Source organism: Diutina rugosa, assembly GCF_008704595.1.
Source record: "Diutina rugosa strain CBS 613 chromosome Unknown scaffold28_size161324, whole genome shotgun sequence".
Taxonomy (NCBI): Eukaryota; Fungi; Ascomycota; class Pichiomycetes; order Serinales; family Debaryomycetaceae; genus Diutina; species Diutina rugosa.
This window is the reverse complement of record NW_022995054.1, coordinates 1-13,205: the sequence shown is the minus strand read 5'-3', so window position 1 is coordinate 13,205 and position 13,205 is coordinate 1. Positions and strand designations below refer to the sequence as shown.

Genomic DNA, 13,205 nt, shown 5'->3' with positions numbered 1-13,205 from the left:
GTGGTCTATCGGAGGCGCTTGCTGAGTCATGAAACCGAACCCGCTCAATAAGATCATCTTCCTTTCGGCGGTGCTTGCGCTGGGGTTCCTCCTCATCCTCCTTTCATGCGCCCTCTACAACAACTACCACCCGCTCTGGGTGATTTTGATCTTCCTTTTGGCGCCGTTGCCCAATATTGTGGCCAGTTCCGTGGCCAACTCTCGGGACAACTTCCTCACGTTTCAGGATAATAACGCCCCGCTGGCGTTTCTGGAGTTCTGCGGGACGCTCACAGGGTTCTTGGTGGTACTGGGTATCGCCTTGCCGTTGACCTTCTACCATTGTGGAACGATCGGAATGGGGTCAATGATCATGAGTATGACGGGTGGGTTGATTGTCTACGCCGACATCATTATATTCATCTGGTTCTTCTCCGAGGAAAGCGAGGAAAATGACGATTTTAATTTCTAAGAATAGCATATTTAAGCGGATGCAATTATAGTACTTCGTGCCTTAATTCAAAACGACTAAAAGCGTAATCAAAATCACTGTAAGCACAATGATCGTCACGAGACTACCGTTTTCTTGCGCCTGTTTGCGGAAGTGATTAAGACGCCGCTGGGCCCGGTCCAAGTTGAACGTGCTGTCATCAACTTGGCGTTCGAGATCGTCCAACAACACAATGTGGTCGTTAAGTTCGTCGTGGATGGCTCGCCCCATCGAGTGCTGTCGTTGTACAGACTGGTGTAAGTGGTCGAGCTCCTCGTCCTGTTCAAGCATCGTTTGTTGGTGTTGAGCGAACATCTGGTGGTTTGGCATATCTTGGGGATCGTTATTAGTCACTTCCTCTTCATCATCTCGGTAGGGCTTAAAGGTCTGTTCGGCAAACGGATCGTACGGCTGCATTTCCATTTGCTTGTGTTCCTCGAACCTCACCTCTTTCGGTGTGTCTGCTTTCTCCGTAAGTTTTTCCACCTTGTAGGCACTGATTTCAAGTCCTGACTCATCATCGATACCCAGAAGTAGCTTCTCGTACTTGTCAATCAATTCGTTATACTCGTTCACGTCGTTATTAGTCGCCTGTTCCCGCAAGCTACCTAATTCACGAGTGATGCGGTCGACGAGCTGGCGGAGTTCGAAGTTATCATTTTCACTGGGGGTAAGCCGGATGACCTCTATGATACGCTTCCGTTCCTGTAGTGTCTCCAGAAGCTGGTCGACGAGTATCTTGGCCTTGCGTAGAGTGGCCATGGTCACGGATCCGGTGTGCGCGAGTTTGCCGCTAAAATGCGCACCGCCACAAATATCGTGTATACAGAGGAGATATCGTACATTATCGTTACATCAGTTATTTTGATCGGCATTAAACTCGAGGTTGGGGTACGAGTCCCCTTTTGAGTTGGGCATGGGGTTGAACGGGTCCAAGTAGTCAAGATTAGCGTCGCCAAATGACATGAAGTCAAGGTCTTCCATCTTTACGTTGGGCAATTCGTTTAAATCGACACTAAGGTTTGATATCAGGCCGAACCGTTCACCACTAGAAGCAGGCGCGTCGTTGGTGGCTTGGCGAGTGGCACCGTCTTGACCAGCCTGAGCATTAAACTGGCCCTGGGGCGCAGGAGAGTTGGCTCTAGTGTCGGTGGGGGTGTTCCGTTGCAGCAGAGCCCGCTGGATCTGGTAGTTCTTCTCAAGCATATAAGGAGGCAAAATCTTACCGAAGATCTGCGCATCCAACTTGTCGAAAACCCCCGGGACGTAGGAGTTCAGGAAATCATCATCCGTCTCCGGTTGCTTGTTGACAGATTTAATGTAGGAGAACGCTTGCCCCAACGGATCCTCACTCTGGCTATCTTGAAGTGAGTACGCCAGGTAATTACTACCGTTGGTCAGATTCACGGGCTGCAGTTGCGATTGGGCCAAGGCCGTACTGGCCGCAGTTGCACTTTGCGGTTTAGGGGCTTCAATCGTCGGGCGATCAAGACGATCAGAGGCCAGTTCAATAGTGGCTTTCTTGAAGTTGAAGCCATTGGTGCCGTGGGCACGCGTGGTGCTGGCGGTCCGGCGGTTCAACTGCTCAAACAACGTGTTCAAGATATTGTAGATCCGCAAACTAGCATTGGAGTTGTTTTTGAGGCAGTCCAACACTTTTTTACCGATCTCAATGTCTCTTTTGATCTGGTCAATGTCCAAGTCGTCATCAAATAACACGCCGGCGTAGTTACCGCCGTGAGCGGCGTCAGGCGAGTCGGACAGAGTATTTGCGAAATGGTAGTAATAGATGAGACAAGCAATCGAGAAGAAAATAGTGTACATCAGGAACCAGTACGTCCCCACCAATAATTTCTGGTCAATCATCTTATTGGCCAACTTCACCACCATACGAGCAACCTTGATGCAATTACGGCCCCGTATGAGCGATCTCGGATCGTGGCTAGATAAGAGGGCCGGGTTTTGGTTGCTGACGAAGTGAATGAATGGTCGGTATAACATGATTTGACAGTTGAGAAATGACAATTGAAGGTAATAGTTGGCCAACAAAAACTTTGGCGGGATATCCTTGTCACTGGTGGGGTCGTTAGGATCAGTCGGGCGGAGTTCTTTAGGTAAATTATCCAACCAAGTTTTGAGTTCCATTTCCAACTCGGTGACCTTAGTGTGAATGTGATCAGGAGTCGGGGGAGCATTATCCAGTTCTTGCTTGGTTTTCTTCACCTTAATAGGATAAAGCTTGCGGATGATATGACTCAAAACCAACATCAATTTAGTGTGGTGATTGGCGCATCCCGAAGAGGATAATCGTCCCTGTTGGTTCTCATAAAGATACTCTGACCGAGTGATGTTTTCGTCGTCAAGTTCAGCGGGGAAGTCTTGGTCGAATTCATCCTCATTGATCGATCGGGGGAGGCCCAATAACGAGTTGATATATATGTCCATCTTGTAGATGGTATAAAACAACCTTTTGCGGGTGTCGATCTCGATGGGGTCGAGCTTGCGATGGCCATTCTGGAATATGGACAAGTTTCGGTGCAATCCCTCTTTTAGGGCCAGCCGGAGGGCGATACCGATATATGAGTAGCAAGTCGATAATCTGGCACTGCACTGGAGGTACATGATCATCATGACAATCGTTTGGATCGACGAGATGTCGCCGACGTTAGAGATATCAATCAACTTACGCGCCTCCAAGAAGTAGCGAAACCCATCGTCTTCGTAGCCCTCATTGTCTGCCAGCAGCAGTTCTGCCAGCTTACTGAAAAGCGACCCGCACGCCAAGATCGAGTACAAGAAGGGCAAGAACTTTTGTTGCTTGTCGCCGTACTGGGACGGGTCCATCAGGTAGATGGCGTCGACGGCGTCCAAGAGGGACGGGCGGTGGTAAAAACGAAACAACACGCACGCCTTTTCCCACGTGGTATATATTAGTTGGAGGGCGGTTTCCTTCGGGGGTAATATGAGGCGGATCTCGCGGGGGTAGTTCATTTGTTCCTCCAGGGAATTCAGTAGGCGACGACTCAGCGACACCGGCGACGCGGTCGCCGACGTGATCGAAGGGGCCGGGTTACCATCTAGGTACAAGTCCATGACCTCCAGCATGTTGACCAGGCCTTTGCGCTGCTCCAAATACTGGACGACTTTTTGGAATTTGTCAAAGTCGAATTTCATTGGATGGACGTCATCGAGGCAATTAAGTTTGAGTTTGGGCAACAACAAGTTCAAGATGTTTTGGGCGAGGATCAAGTTGTTTGACGGCAGGGCTTTGGGGACGGGTTTATGGACCGAGCCTAGCGCTGCCGACCCGATCACGCCCGCGTTGGGCAGCAGTTGGGGTATCCCCAGATTACGCTTGTTGCGGATGTTGGGCTGGTCGTAGGTGCATTTGTAGGAATAGACGGTGCAATGGATACACGGCTGTTTCCCGTCGCACTTGACCTTCTTCTGTCGACAGTTGTCGCACGCCCGAGTGACCCGGCGGCGTTTAGTTTCCTGCTTGTCAGCCATGGGGTGCTGAGTGGCAGGAGCATACTTTTGAAAAAAGTTTTGTGAGCAGCCACTCCGCGAGCCAACCTGCGGGGGCTCGCAACCAGGGGTGGCCAAGAAGATTAGAGAAAAATTAATTGGGACAATGATCAATGGTAAATGCAGGTGGAGGGATAAGGGATATATGTGCTTTACGTTAATGCATTTAGATTGTATATGTAGTTCAAAGTGACCTGTGTACCTTGCTAGTGGTGGCAGTAGTTGGTGACAGTCTCACAATCAGAATTGCTCCCTCGGGGATGGTCGGTGTCTCTCAACCAAAGCAGCTGGAAGCGTAGACTATACACCCCGTCTATGCGTGAAGATGATCTCGACGCGATGTATGGAAGCGAGGCTCAGCCANTTTTTTTTTTTTTTTTTTTTTTCTGCTCTCCCGATTACCCCGAGGGGTCCCGCCTGTTTGTGACCCCACCAGATCATCGTGCCCTCCACACACGTCAAATATGCTCGATGCAAATGTCACGCAGCGCATCGGCGGGTCGGCTAGCCGGCGTCGCTGGCTGCCGCACTCGACATTTGTCGGCGCCGCGACGGAACCTCTGCAGCCAAGAAACATGCTGTAGACAATGATTGAACCTGACGGTTGTGGAGATGTGGAGATGTGGAGATCTACAGTTAAATACGTGTAAGCGTCTATCATTAAACTCATTAAATTTTGATGGGTTTCTCTAGCAAGTGGCCCATGCGCTCGATCTTGGTGCTTAAATAGCCCTCGATCTCCTTCAGCTTGATGCCGTTCTCCCCCGTCCACGCCAAGGGGACCATCGGCACCCGCTTCATCACGCGCACCTCGCGGTCCTTGCCCTCGACGGCGATGATCTTATCGGGGTTGTTTGTGAGGAGCTCGATGTCGTGGAGCCCGAGATCGAGGAGGATCGCCGTCGCCAATGAGAAGTTTCTCGCGTCGGCAGGGTGGCGCAACATCAAGTTCGCCTGGACGGTGTCGGCGCCGAGGTCCTGTAAGTTGTACGCTTTGAGCTTTTCCCCTAAGCCAATGCCACGGCCTTCTTGTCGAAGGTAGACAATACACCCGTGGCCGCGAAGCCCCATCTGGCGCCCGGCCTCGTCGAACTGCTCGCCGCAGTCGCACCGGGCCAGCCAGGCGGTCTCTCCGGTGTAGCACTCCAGGTGGATGCGCACGAGCGACGGGTCGCTGTATGTCGTCTTGGGGTCACGCACCAACTCGCCGTCGGCGGTGAAGGTGAGCTCGAGCCCCTGGCGGGTGTCGACGTCGGCTTCAACACGTCCGGGGTACAACTCGCCGACGTAGGCGCCGCGGATCATCCGGTCCTGTTGGGTATCTTTGGGGCGGTAGCGAAAAAGCAGCTTCGAGCGGATATCTTCGCCAAACACGATGGCGAGGTGCTCTTTGTCGTCAAAGTCGTTTTCGTAGAGATGCAAGAAGATTTCGGGGCCCTGAGTAGTGGGGATTCGAGCGCGGGCAAGGCAGTTCACTTTGGGGAGGCGGCTGGGTAGTTGGGCTCGGAGCTGGTCCCCCGCCTCGCTGAGGGTGACGACGCCGGGGTCCTCGGGCAACTGCTGGAGCACGGTGGGGGTGACTGATGGCAGCATCAAGGGGAAGGTATGCGGCGCCAGGTCGGGATGTGTCGTCGACGGTTGGGGTTGTTCGAGGGGCATGGTGTCGGGGCTATATAATTTTCCACAAGAGTTCGCACCCGCAGTTTGGCCTACGCTCACTAATTACTAAGAGAATGATAATGTGGGTAACTATGACAAATAGCGGGCGCACCGCTGCGGCACGACCTAATCTATGAGCAGGCTAACTCCGGGACATCATAACATCAAACTGGTATTTTGCTTAATACAAAAATATTCAAATAATCACTTGTGGTAAGATAGTGTCATTCGGGATAGAGGGGGCTACGGGAGAAGCGTCACATGCGGCGACGTCATCAAATCACGTGTGTATTTTAGTGTGGGACCAAGGTGTGGGGCAAGCGGGGCCCCGAGGCAGCGCAGACTATCACATAAAGAATGTAGCTAAATTGAGTAGGCTAGTGGATGGTGCTGATCCAGTGGCGCAAGTCCTCGGGGTTGAAGTTGTTCCCCGGGATGTATCTCCCCACGGGCATCTGTTTCTTAAGCAACACGATCTGGGGCAACTTGCCCACGCCGTAGTGGAGCATCATCTCGTTGCCGTCGGTGCCGTCGGCCATGACGTTGACGCAGTTGATCTGCTCGTTTCCATTAGGGTACTGGTCGCGATTAGCCAAGATGTCCCAGAGCGTCTGCGTCACCTTATTTGAGTTTTCGTCAGGTAAAGAGAAGTTGATGAGCGTCGGCTCCTTAAACGACGTGTAGCGCAAAAGTTCCTGGTACAGCTGGACCCAGTTCTCGAAGATGCGGTTGTTGGTGGTGAGCTCGCTCGGCTTGGGGGGGTAGATCAACCGCTGGGTTTGGAACGCCTTGAGCCACCCGCCAAACAACGTGCGGACGGCCACTCTCAGCGTGTGGAACACCGTTTGTCTTACGGGGCGAATTGCCAACATCAAGCCCAATACCACGGGAATAGCAACAAACTCCAACATCCGCGGGGGTCTCGGTGGTGGGTTGTCTCTACGCAGGAGCTAGGCGTTCGCCACCAGACCATAAAGGGTATTTATACATTGCTACTGCATTTTAAACTTACTATATACAAGGCAGTTTTTGGTAGTGGTAGTACTCTACTCATCCCAGCCGTCTTTCCATCTCTTTTTCCACAAGTCACAGTCGAACTTGGGTTTCCCCAATTTAGTGTTGACTTCGTTGTGAGCCTCGCAAAGCCAGCGGCCAAATTCGTCCTGGGTCTTCACTTGGGGCGGCTTAGCGTCCATGTACTTTTCAAAGTCCTCGCCACACCACCAGCACGGGTAGAGCCCCGAGAACAACCCCAAGAACAGCAGCAAGTCGCGTTGTTGTTTGGTCGTAGGCTCCTCCGGGTAGTTGGCGGCAATCAGGTGGAGCAACGTCCACAGCGACCGGCCCAACTGTTCGACATCGGGCGGGTCGTCTTTAGCGTAGGCCAGTGACGTAGCCTTAGGCTTAGCAGTAGCACCAGCAGTGGCGGCACCAGCAGTGGTCCCAGGCATCTTGCCGGTGGCAAACTGGAAGTCGAGCAAGGTGTTGCAACTGCGACAGCTTAACACGTTAGCAAACGCTCATAGCAATTGGTAGACGAGATACTTACGGCTTGCCGTCCTTGTCGTAGATGATTTTGCGGCCGGAAACCCCGACTTCCGGTTGTTTGGTCGGTGGTTGTTCCTCAGTGGTGGTGGACATAATGGGAGACAGTTTGTCAGCGCAAATCGCGAAATGATACAGATTATGAATTTCTAGCGGATGAGTATGTATGATTACGAATGAGTTTATTACCAAAGGGGCATTAGGCCAGAGGCGTGGCGTCTTGCTGGGCTTTCCAGGCGTTACGGCGGGCGATAAGGTCATCGCAGAGCTGGCCGATCTCGGGGGTCTTGATCAGCGGGCGGGCGGCGTAGAACTCCTCGAGATTATACTTGGAGCCAAACTGCTGTTCGTAGTCCCACGCCTGCTGGATCATCTCGAGCTTGTCGATATCCTTGATGTAACGCGCCTCGATGGTTCTGATCTCCTCGTAGTCGAGCCACAACTCGACCAATTCCTCGGCAAACTTGGGGTTATAGGGTTTGATAAGCAGACTCAAGTACTTCATTGTCTCGTACTCGCGGCGGTGCTTCTCCGCCTTGGACACGTTGGCGTAGGGGGGGATGTCGCCCACCAACAGCTCGGCCATGTCGTGGATGATAGCGATCTTGACACAGGTGTCGATGCTGATGTCGTCCCGGGGGACAATCATCGCAAGCACCGCCATACGGTACATGTGGTCGGCGATCAGCTCGGTGTGGGCGGCGTCGATGCCCCGGTCCAACCACCCGGTGCGCTTTCTCGTCTTGAGGTAGCGGATGATCTGGATGAACGCGTGGATGTAGTTAGCCGGGTCGTCGAGGAGCTGGCGGATGCGGTCGTCCACCGCCAGTTCCGGCGTCCACGTGTCGACACTCTCGTCGAAGGCTTCGGTCATTAAGAGCGTGTGGTGATGCTAGCGGGCGCGACAAACGCGACTTCCCATGAGAGGGGCGAGATAAACCCCTCAGCAGCCTGCCACTGCGGCCACTGCGCTTTCAGAATCCAGCGTTAACGACAAAACATTTTTTTTTGCTAGGTGTGTGCGGTAAGGCATAGTGCGGTGGCGAGTGTGTGAGCATTATTCATTACCAATAAGTCCTTCTATTACTATACAATTAGGCGATCAATTCAACGACACCACCGGCAGCGACAATCTTTTCTTCGGCCAACTTCGACACGAATCTGGCCTTGACGATGACGGGGACTTCGGGGAGCTTACCCTTGCCGAGGACCTTGCCGTAACCGTGGGCCAAGGTGTCAATGACGGGGGCAGCCGAGGCCGAGGCCGACTTGAGGTATTCTTCTCTCTTTTCTTCAGGAACCAAAGTCCACAACTTGTCCAAGTTGATTTCGGGTCTCCAGAAGTGAGCCTTTTGCTTGTGGAAGTATCTCATACCCACCTTACCGAAGTAACCGGGGTGGTACTTGTCCATGTTGGTTCTGTGGTGGTGTTGACCACCGGCCATACCACGACCACCGGGGTTCTTTCTGTGCTTGCCAATTCTACCCTTACCGGCAGAAACGTTACCTCTGTGCTTTCTGGTCTTAGTGAGTCTGGTAGGCATCTTGGGGTTAACAGATTTTTCTCTCGCTCGCTATATTGAAAAAAATTCCGCGTGGTTGGGATTAGGTGCGTAACCCTAAGTCACGTGGGAGAAATATTACAATCATACGACAACCCCACCAAACCAACGCCTCACACCACACCAACCTTACGTTATAAGGTGAAACTATATTCGTCCAAGTGGTCTCGTTAGTCTTCATGTATCTTTTTATTTCATATCGTTGTCGTTCAGTTATAGCTGTCATAATTGCGTGTTTACGGTGGCTGCGAAATTGAGTGCGGGGAGTACTAGTGATCACTGAATGCCCCAGACCTCCTCATAGCTCTTTTTACCTTTAGTCTCGGGCACTTTCGTCTTGATGAACCAGTAGGAAAAGGCACACATGCCAACAAAGATAAAGTACACGGCCCCGCCCATGGCCTTCATCAATAACGGGAACGAGTACCCCACAATGAACGTCGCCACCCAGTTCATCAGCGTCCCCCAACTCTGAGCAGTCGCCTTAGCTTGCGGCTGTGTAACTTCACCTACTAATAAGAAAGGGATGGGACCAAGCCCCACGGCAAAGAAGGCAATATAGGTGAACATGCCCACCACGGAAAGGATCGCCAGCGACCACATGATGCCGAACGCCATGATCGCACTGGCCACACCAAGCATCGACACCAGCAACAAAAGTAATGGTTTACGGCCAAGCTTATCCACCCACTGAGCGGCGCCAAACGTGACAATTACGTTCACTAAGGCAATGACGCAGTTGATGGCGATGGCGTTACTAAAGATAGAAGTGAGCACTCCCACCCCGTAGAAGATGATTGAGTTGATCCCATCAAATTGTTGTAACACCAAGATCCCCGTAGCCACCACACGTGAGTTGCGGTATTGCGGCAAGCGGAGATAGTCGCGAATACCGACCGTCTTTTGGTTCAGAGCACCACCAAGTAAGTTATCGTCCTGGGATCTCCAGCTGCTCACTTCAGTACGAATCAGCTCGTAGTCACCACCACGAATACGGTGGAGTACTGTCATCGCTTCAGGGCCGCGGTTATTCGCCTCTAGCCACACCGGTGATTCGGGGATATAGGCCAAGATAAGGAGACAGTTGACTCCAGCCACAACACACCCCATAAGCAATAAGAGCCGCCACTGGTTGTTATTACACCAGATAAGCGCTAACGATTGCGTCAATAAGATACCGACATTAATCAGTACCTGATTCATCAGCCCAAGTAAACCTTTAGCCAGAGTAGGGGCAATCTCATTAATATAGATAGCAGTGATAACAAGCGCCAGCCCCGCGGCTATCCCCAGAAGGAGTCTACCAGCAAGCAATTGGTAGTACGTATTGGCCAATCCAGCGACGAGCGACCCCAATAAATATATCAATGTCTGGCCTACCAGAACGCGCCACCGCCCCACTTTATCAGCAAGCAGCCCCACGTAGATCAGGCCCAAAAGCCCGCCGATAGAGAAAATCAGCGTCGCCATCCCCACTTGCTCTGTCGACATATCGAGGCACCGGGCGTAGCCGTGGCTGCCAAACCAGGTGTCTTTATAAGGTAGACCAGGCACGGGCTCCAGGCGCTGGCACGACAAGATCTGCTCGGGAGAATTGAGCTCGGCCATGTGGTAGCCGAATTGAAGCAGGCCAAGGCATATGATCGCCACCGTCGTCACGAGGGTCGGCGTGAGCAGCATGTTTGGGTGCGTAGGGGGCATATTTGGGAGTTTATATGGCAAGCCTGATTACGCAATCGCACCCGGGGTACAGTTTAAGTGAGGGGTGACAGGAAGCTCTTAATAGAGAGAAACAGTTGATATCACTTAAGATTGTTGGATTTATTGGTATTTAATTATGAAAAATTGCTTAATTATTGTTAATTGATTATAAATCGTTCTATTGTGGTTGTACATGAATATATTATAAATAACCGTAGCCTAGAGAATGGGGAGGAAGTTGCCGATGATCATCATGGGGATACCGAACACGTCCCGCTTGAGCGTCCAGATACACCCCATGCGGATCTTGACGTCGGGTTTCGGGGTAAGAAGGGTACACTCGGTCATGGTAGCACCCAAAAAGTCGCCAAAGGCAATACGACTAAAGAGCTGGAAGTACTCCACCACCAGCTTATCGTCGAGGAGCTCGACAATGAACTTGCGGCGGTTCTTCCCGATTAAGTCGTCTTTGCTCCACCCGGTTAAAATGCAAAACTCGTGGCCAACGTAGGCAATCTCCCCCGTGCGTCGCCACACGATTGTCGGAGTACCACTGACACGAATGAAACTGTCGTAGGTTAGAAGTGTTCGCTGGAAGCACTGTTCCATGAAGATAAGGTCACCTTCCTTGAGGGAGTTGGTACAGGCGATAAACGACGGTCTATACGTCGCCATCAGCTCTGCCATTTTCACCAACATCGGTTTGGGGAACCGGTTGCGCAAGTAGGCAATCAACATGTGGTAACCCGGAGTATAGCTAAATGGCTTTTTCACCTGCTGATAGATTTCCTCGGGCTCCTTATACACCTGGTGTTTATAATAAGTCTCGGGGTCATCCAGACATATACCGACGGCAAACGAAAGCGCCAGCTTATTATTTCGCTCTCTCATCACCGCAGGGTCGGCGCGAGCCATGGCATCAATGGCAGCAATGACGTCGGGGAAAGTAACGGGTGCCGTCAGCTCCGCGGCCGATTCGCCCAAGAAATACTGGTTTATCAGCTCGTCACACTTAAAGTGCTTATCGTATAACGGTACCGCCAACGCCAGCGATGAAGAATGGTGGTGTTGAGGCGCAGGCGGGCGCGGGTTATTTGTGGGGTAAGGGGCCATGGAGTACCCAGAATAGCTCCGAGCAGTGGCTGGTGATAGTGCCGGTGATTGGGGGTTGGAGTCGGTAGAGGGGATGTCCTGGAGAATATTGGAAAGGGTGCTGTACTCCATATCGACGGCGGAAGACATGAACTGGTTTGTTTGCGATCCGCGGCCAGTGATCGGATTATACTTGGCTGACTGCATCGATTGGGTGTCTGGAGCCGCTGTGGGTGCCATTGGTGGCTGCTGTTGTTGCTTCTGCTGCTGCTGGGGAGGAGGATATAGTGATTCCCGAGGACTCTTGCTGAAGAAGGACTCTGACGGTGGTGGGGCTTGATCGGGGGCATAGGTGTCGATCGCCTCGGTGGGGACATCGATGAGGTACTTTTTCCGCTTCCGGGGAGCGTCCTGACAGGTTTTGTCGAGCTTCCGCTGGATACATCGCTGACACGGCCGGCCAGCATCACAGGTCATGTGAGCCTTGTGGCAGTGATTGCACGCCCTCGACGTCTTTTTCCGTCTCTAGAAATTGTCAGTATGTTATTGCTGGTGTGGTAGTTAAAGCAAAACAACTTACCGGTCGTGTATCGGTGTCGGTGGTGTTCATGGCCAAACGTCCGGCGTTTACGGTGAACCCACCTTTTTTTCCTCTCCGATCGCGCTCCGAAATGCTAGTGAATGATACTGGTGATCAGTCACATAATTGTGGTTCTACAGGGACTCTTGAGGACAATGATCTAAATATTGTACTATTGCCTACAATTCGTCGCGGGCGTCGGCGGTGGCGGACTCGGCGTTGATCTCATTGCCGTTGGCATCGAGCTCACCCAGCTTGACGATCTTCACTTCCTTAAGGGGACGGTCGCTTCTCGAGGTCTTCACCTTTTCAATGTAGTCGACGACATCCTTACCGTCAATGACTTCGCCAAACACCACGTGAGCGTTGTTCAACCACGACGTGACCACAGTGGTGATGAAGAACTGCGACCCGTTGGTGTTCTTACCGGCGTTGGCCATCGACAACCGGTAAGGACGGTCGTGTTGCAACTCAAAGTTCTCGTCCTCAAACTTGTTACCATAGATCGACTGGCCGCCGTAGCCCTGGCCGGTTTCGTAGTCACCACCTTGGAGCATGAAGTTGGGGATCACCCGGTGGAAGATGGACCCGGTGTAGCCAAACCTGGGGTCGGTGGAGATCGCCAATTGACGGAAGTTTTCCACCGTCTTGGGCACCACGGTGCCGAAGAGACCCATGGTGATCCGCCCGATAGGCTTGCCGTCTTCTTCGATGTCGAAGAACACCCGATTGGTGATTTCGGGGTTTTCAGGAAGCTCGGCCGCCGCCATGGCTCGGCCGACGAAAAGGGCAATCGCCGAGAACAAAAGGGCAATAAAGCTGATCGTCTTCATTGGTGGCGAACGGGAAAAATAAGGACACTTGGAATCGCGCCGCACCTCCACACTTTTCGACAATTGTCTCACAAAAGAACGAGAAAAAAAAGCTCTTTGGCGGGGAATCGAACCCCGATCTCCCGCGTGACAAGCGGAAATACTAACCGTTATACTACCAAAGACGATCTTGGTTTTGTTGTATAGTTTGTTCGGCCTTGGAGGAATACCCCGTCGAAGATACTTACACACCGGTA

The 13,205-nt window shown here is 52.2% G+C and overlaps 11 protein-coding genes across 11 annotated transcripts; 1 reads left to right on the top strand and 10 right to left on the bottom strand. All coding sequences in view use genetic code 12, as the record gives it.

Moving 5' to 3' along the window:
- Positions 1-28: 28 nt before the first annotated feature.
- On the top strand, positions 29-451 carry DIURU_000011 (uncharacterized protein; the record flags this gene model as incomplete). Its single annotated transcript, XM_034153606.1, has 1 exon — positions 29-451. One exon carries the CDS (start codon positions 29-31, stop codon positions 449-451), a length of 423 nt encoding a protein of 140 aa, XP_034015126.1.
- Positions 452-493: 42 nt separating this feature from the next.
- SYN8 (syntaxin) lies at positions 494-1,231 on the bottom strand (the record flags this gene model as incomplete). The annotated part of the gene is made up of 1 exon (XM_034153495.1): positions 494-1,231. One exon carries the CDS (start codon positions 1,229-1,231, stop codon positions 494-496), a length of 738 nt encoding a protein of 245 aa, XP_034015125.1.
- A 93-nt stretch (positions 1,232-1,324) lies between these two features.
- On the bottom strand, positions 1,325-3,979 carry ASG1 (Asg1p; the record flags this gene model as incomplete). The annotated part of the gene is made up of 1 exon (XM_034159198.1): positions 1,325-3,979. The coding sequence occupies one exon, from the start codon at positions 3,977-3,979 to the stop codon at positions 1,325-1,327; it is 2,655 nt and encodes an 884-aa protein (XP_034015124.1).
- Positions 3,980-4,666: 687 nt separating this feature from the next.
- Positions 4,667-5,656, bottom strand: RIB1 (GTP cyclohydrolase II; the record flags this gene model as incomplete). The annotated part of the gene is made up of 1 exon (XM_034159087.1): positions 4,667-5,656. The coding sequence occupies one exon, from the start codon at positions 5,654-5,656 to the stop codon at positions 4,667-4,669; it is 990 nt and encodes a 329-aa protein (XP_034015123.1).
- A 377-nt stretch (positions 5,657-6,033) lies between these two features.
- DIURU_000007 (uncharacterized protein) lies at positions 6,034-6,567 on the bottom strand (the record flags this gene model as incomplete). Its single annotated transcript, XM_034158976.1, has 1 exon — positions 6,034-6,567. One exon carries the CDS (start codon positions 6,565-6,567, stop codon positions 6,034-6,036), a length of 534 nt encoding a protein of 177 aa, XP_034015122.1.
- Positions 6,568-6,702: 135 nt separating this feature from the next.
- Positions 6,703-7,107, bottom strand: ERV1 (flavin-linked sulfhydryl oxidase; the record flags this gene model as incomplete). The annotated part of the gene is made up of 1 exon (XM_034158865.1): positions 6,703-7,107. One exon carries the CDS (start codon positions 7,105-7,107, stop codon positions 6,703-6,705), a length of 405 nt encoding a protein of 134 aa, XP_034015121.1.
- A 293-nt stretch (positions 7,108-7,400) lies between these two features.
- DIURU_000005 (5'-deoxynucleotidase) lies at positions 7,401-8,075 on the bottom strand (the record flags this gene model as incomplete). Its single annotated transcript, XM_034157932.1, has 1 exon — positions 7,401-8,075. The coding sequence occupies one exon, from the start codon at positions 8,073-8,075 to the stop codon at positions 7,401-7,403; it is 675 nt and encodes a 224-aa protein (XP_034015120.1).
- Positions 8,076-8,295: 220 nt separating this feature from the next.
- Positions 8,296-8,745, bottom strand: RPL28 (60S ribosomal protein uL15; the record flags this gene model as incomplete). Its single annotated transcript, XM_034156823.1, has 1 exon — positions 8,296-8,745. The coding sequence occupies one exon, from the start codon at positions 8,743-8,745 to the stop codon at positions 8,296-8,298; it is 450 nt and encodes a 149-aa protein (XP_034015119.1).
- A 294-nt stretch (positions 8,746-9,039) lies between these two features.
- HGT18 (Hgt18p) lies at positions 9,040-10,464 on the bottom strand (the record flags this gene model as incomplete). Its single annotated transcript, XM_034155712.1, has 1 exon — positions 9,040-10,464. The coding sequence occupies one exon, from the start codon at positions 10,462-10,464 to the stop codon at positions 9,040-9,042; it is 1,425 nt and encodes a 474-aa protein (XP_034015118.1).
- A 219-nt stretch (positions 10,465-10,683) lies between these two features.
- ZCF11 (Zcf11p) lies at positions 10,684-12,033 on the bottom strand (the record flags this gene model as incomplete). Its single annotated transcript, XM_034154602.1, has 1 exon — positions 10,684-12,033. One exon carries the CDS (start codon positions 12,031-12,033, stop codon positions 10,684-10,686), a length of 1,350 nt encoding a protein of 449 aa, XP_034015117.1.
- Positions 12,034-12,315: 282 nt separating this feature from the next.
- On the bottom strand, positions 12,316-12,969 carry CYP5 (peptidylprolyl isomerase family protein; the record flags this gene model as incomplete). Its single annotated transcript, XM_034153494.1, has 1 exon — positions 12,316-12,969. The coding sequence occupies one exon, from the start codon at positions 12,967-12,969 to the stop codon at positions 12,316-12,318; it is 654 nt and encodes a 217-aa protein (XP_034015116.1).
- Between the last annotated feature and the right edge of the window lie 236 nt (positions 12,970-13,205).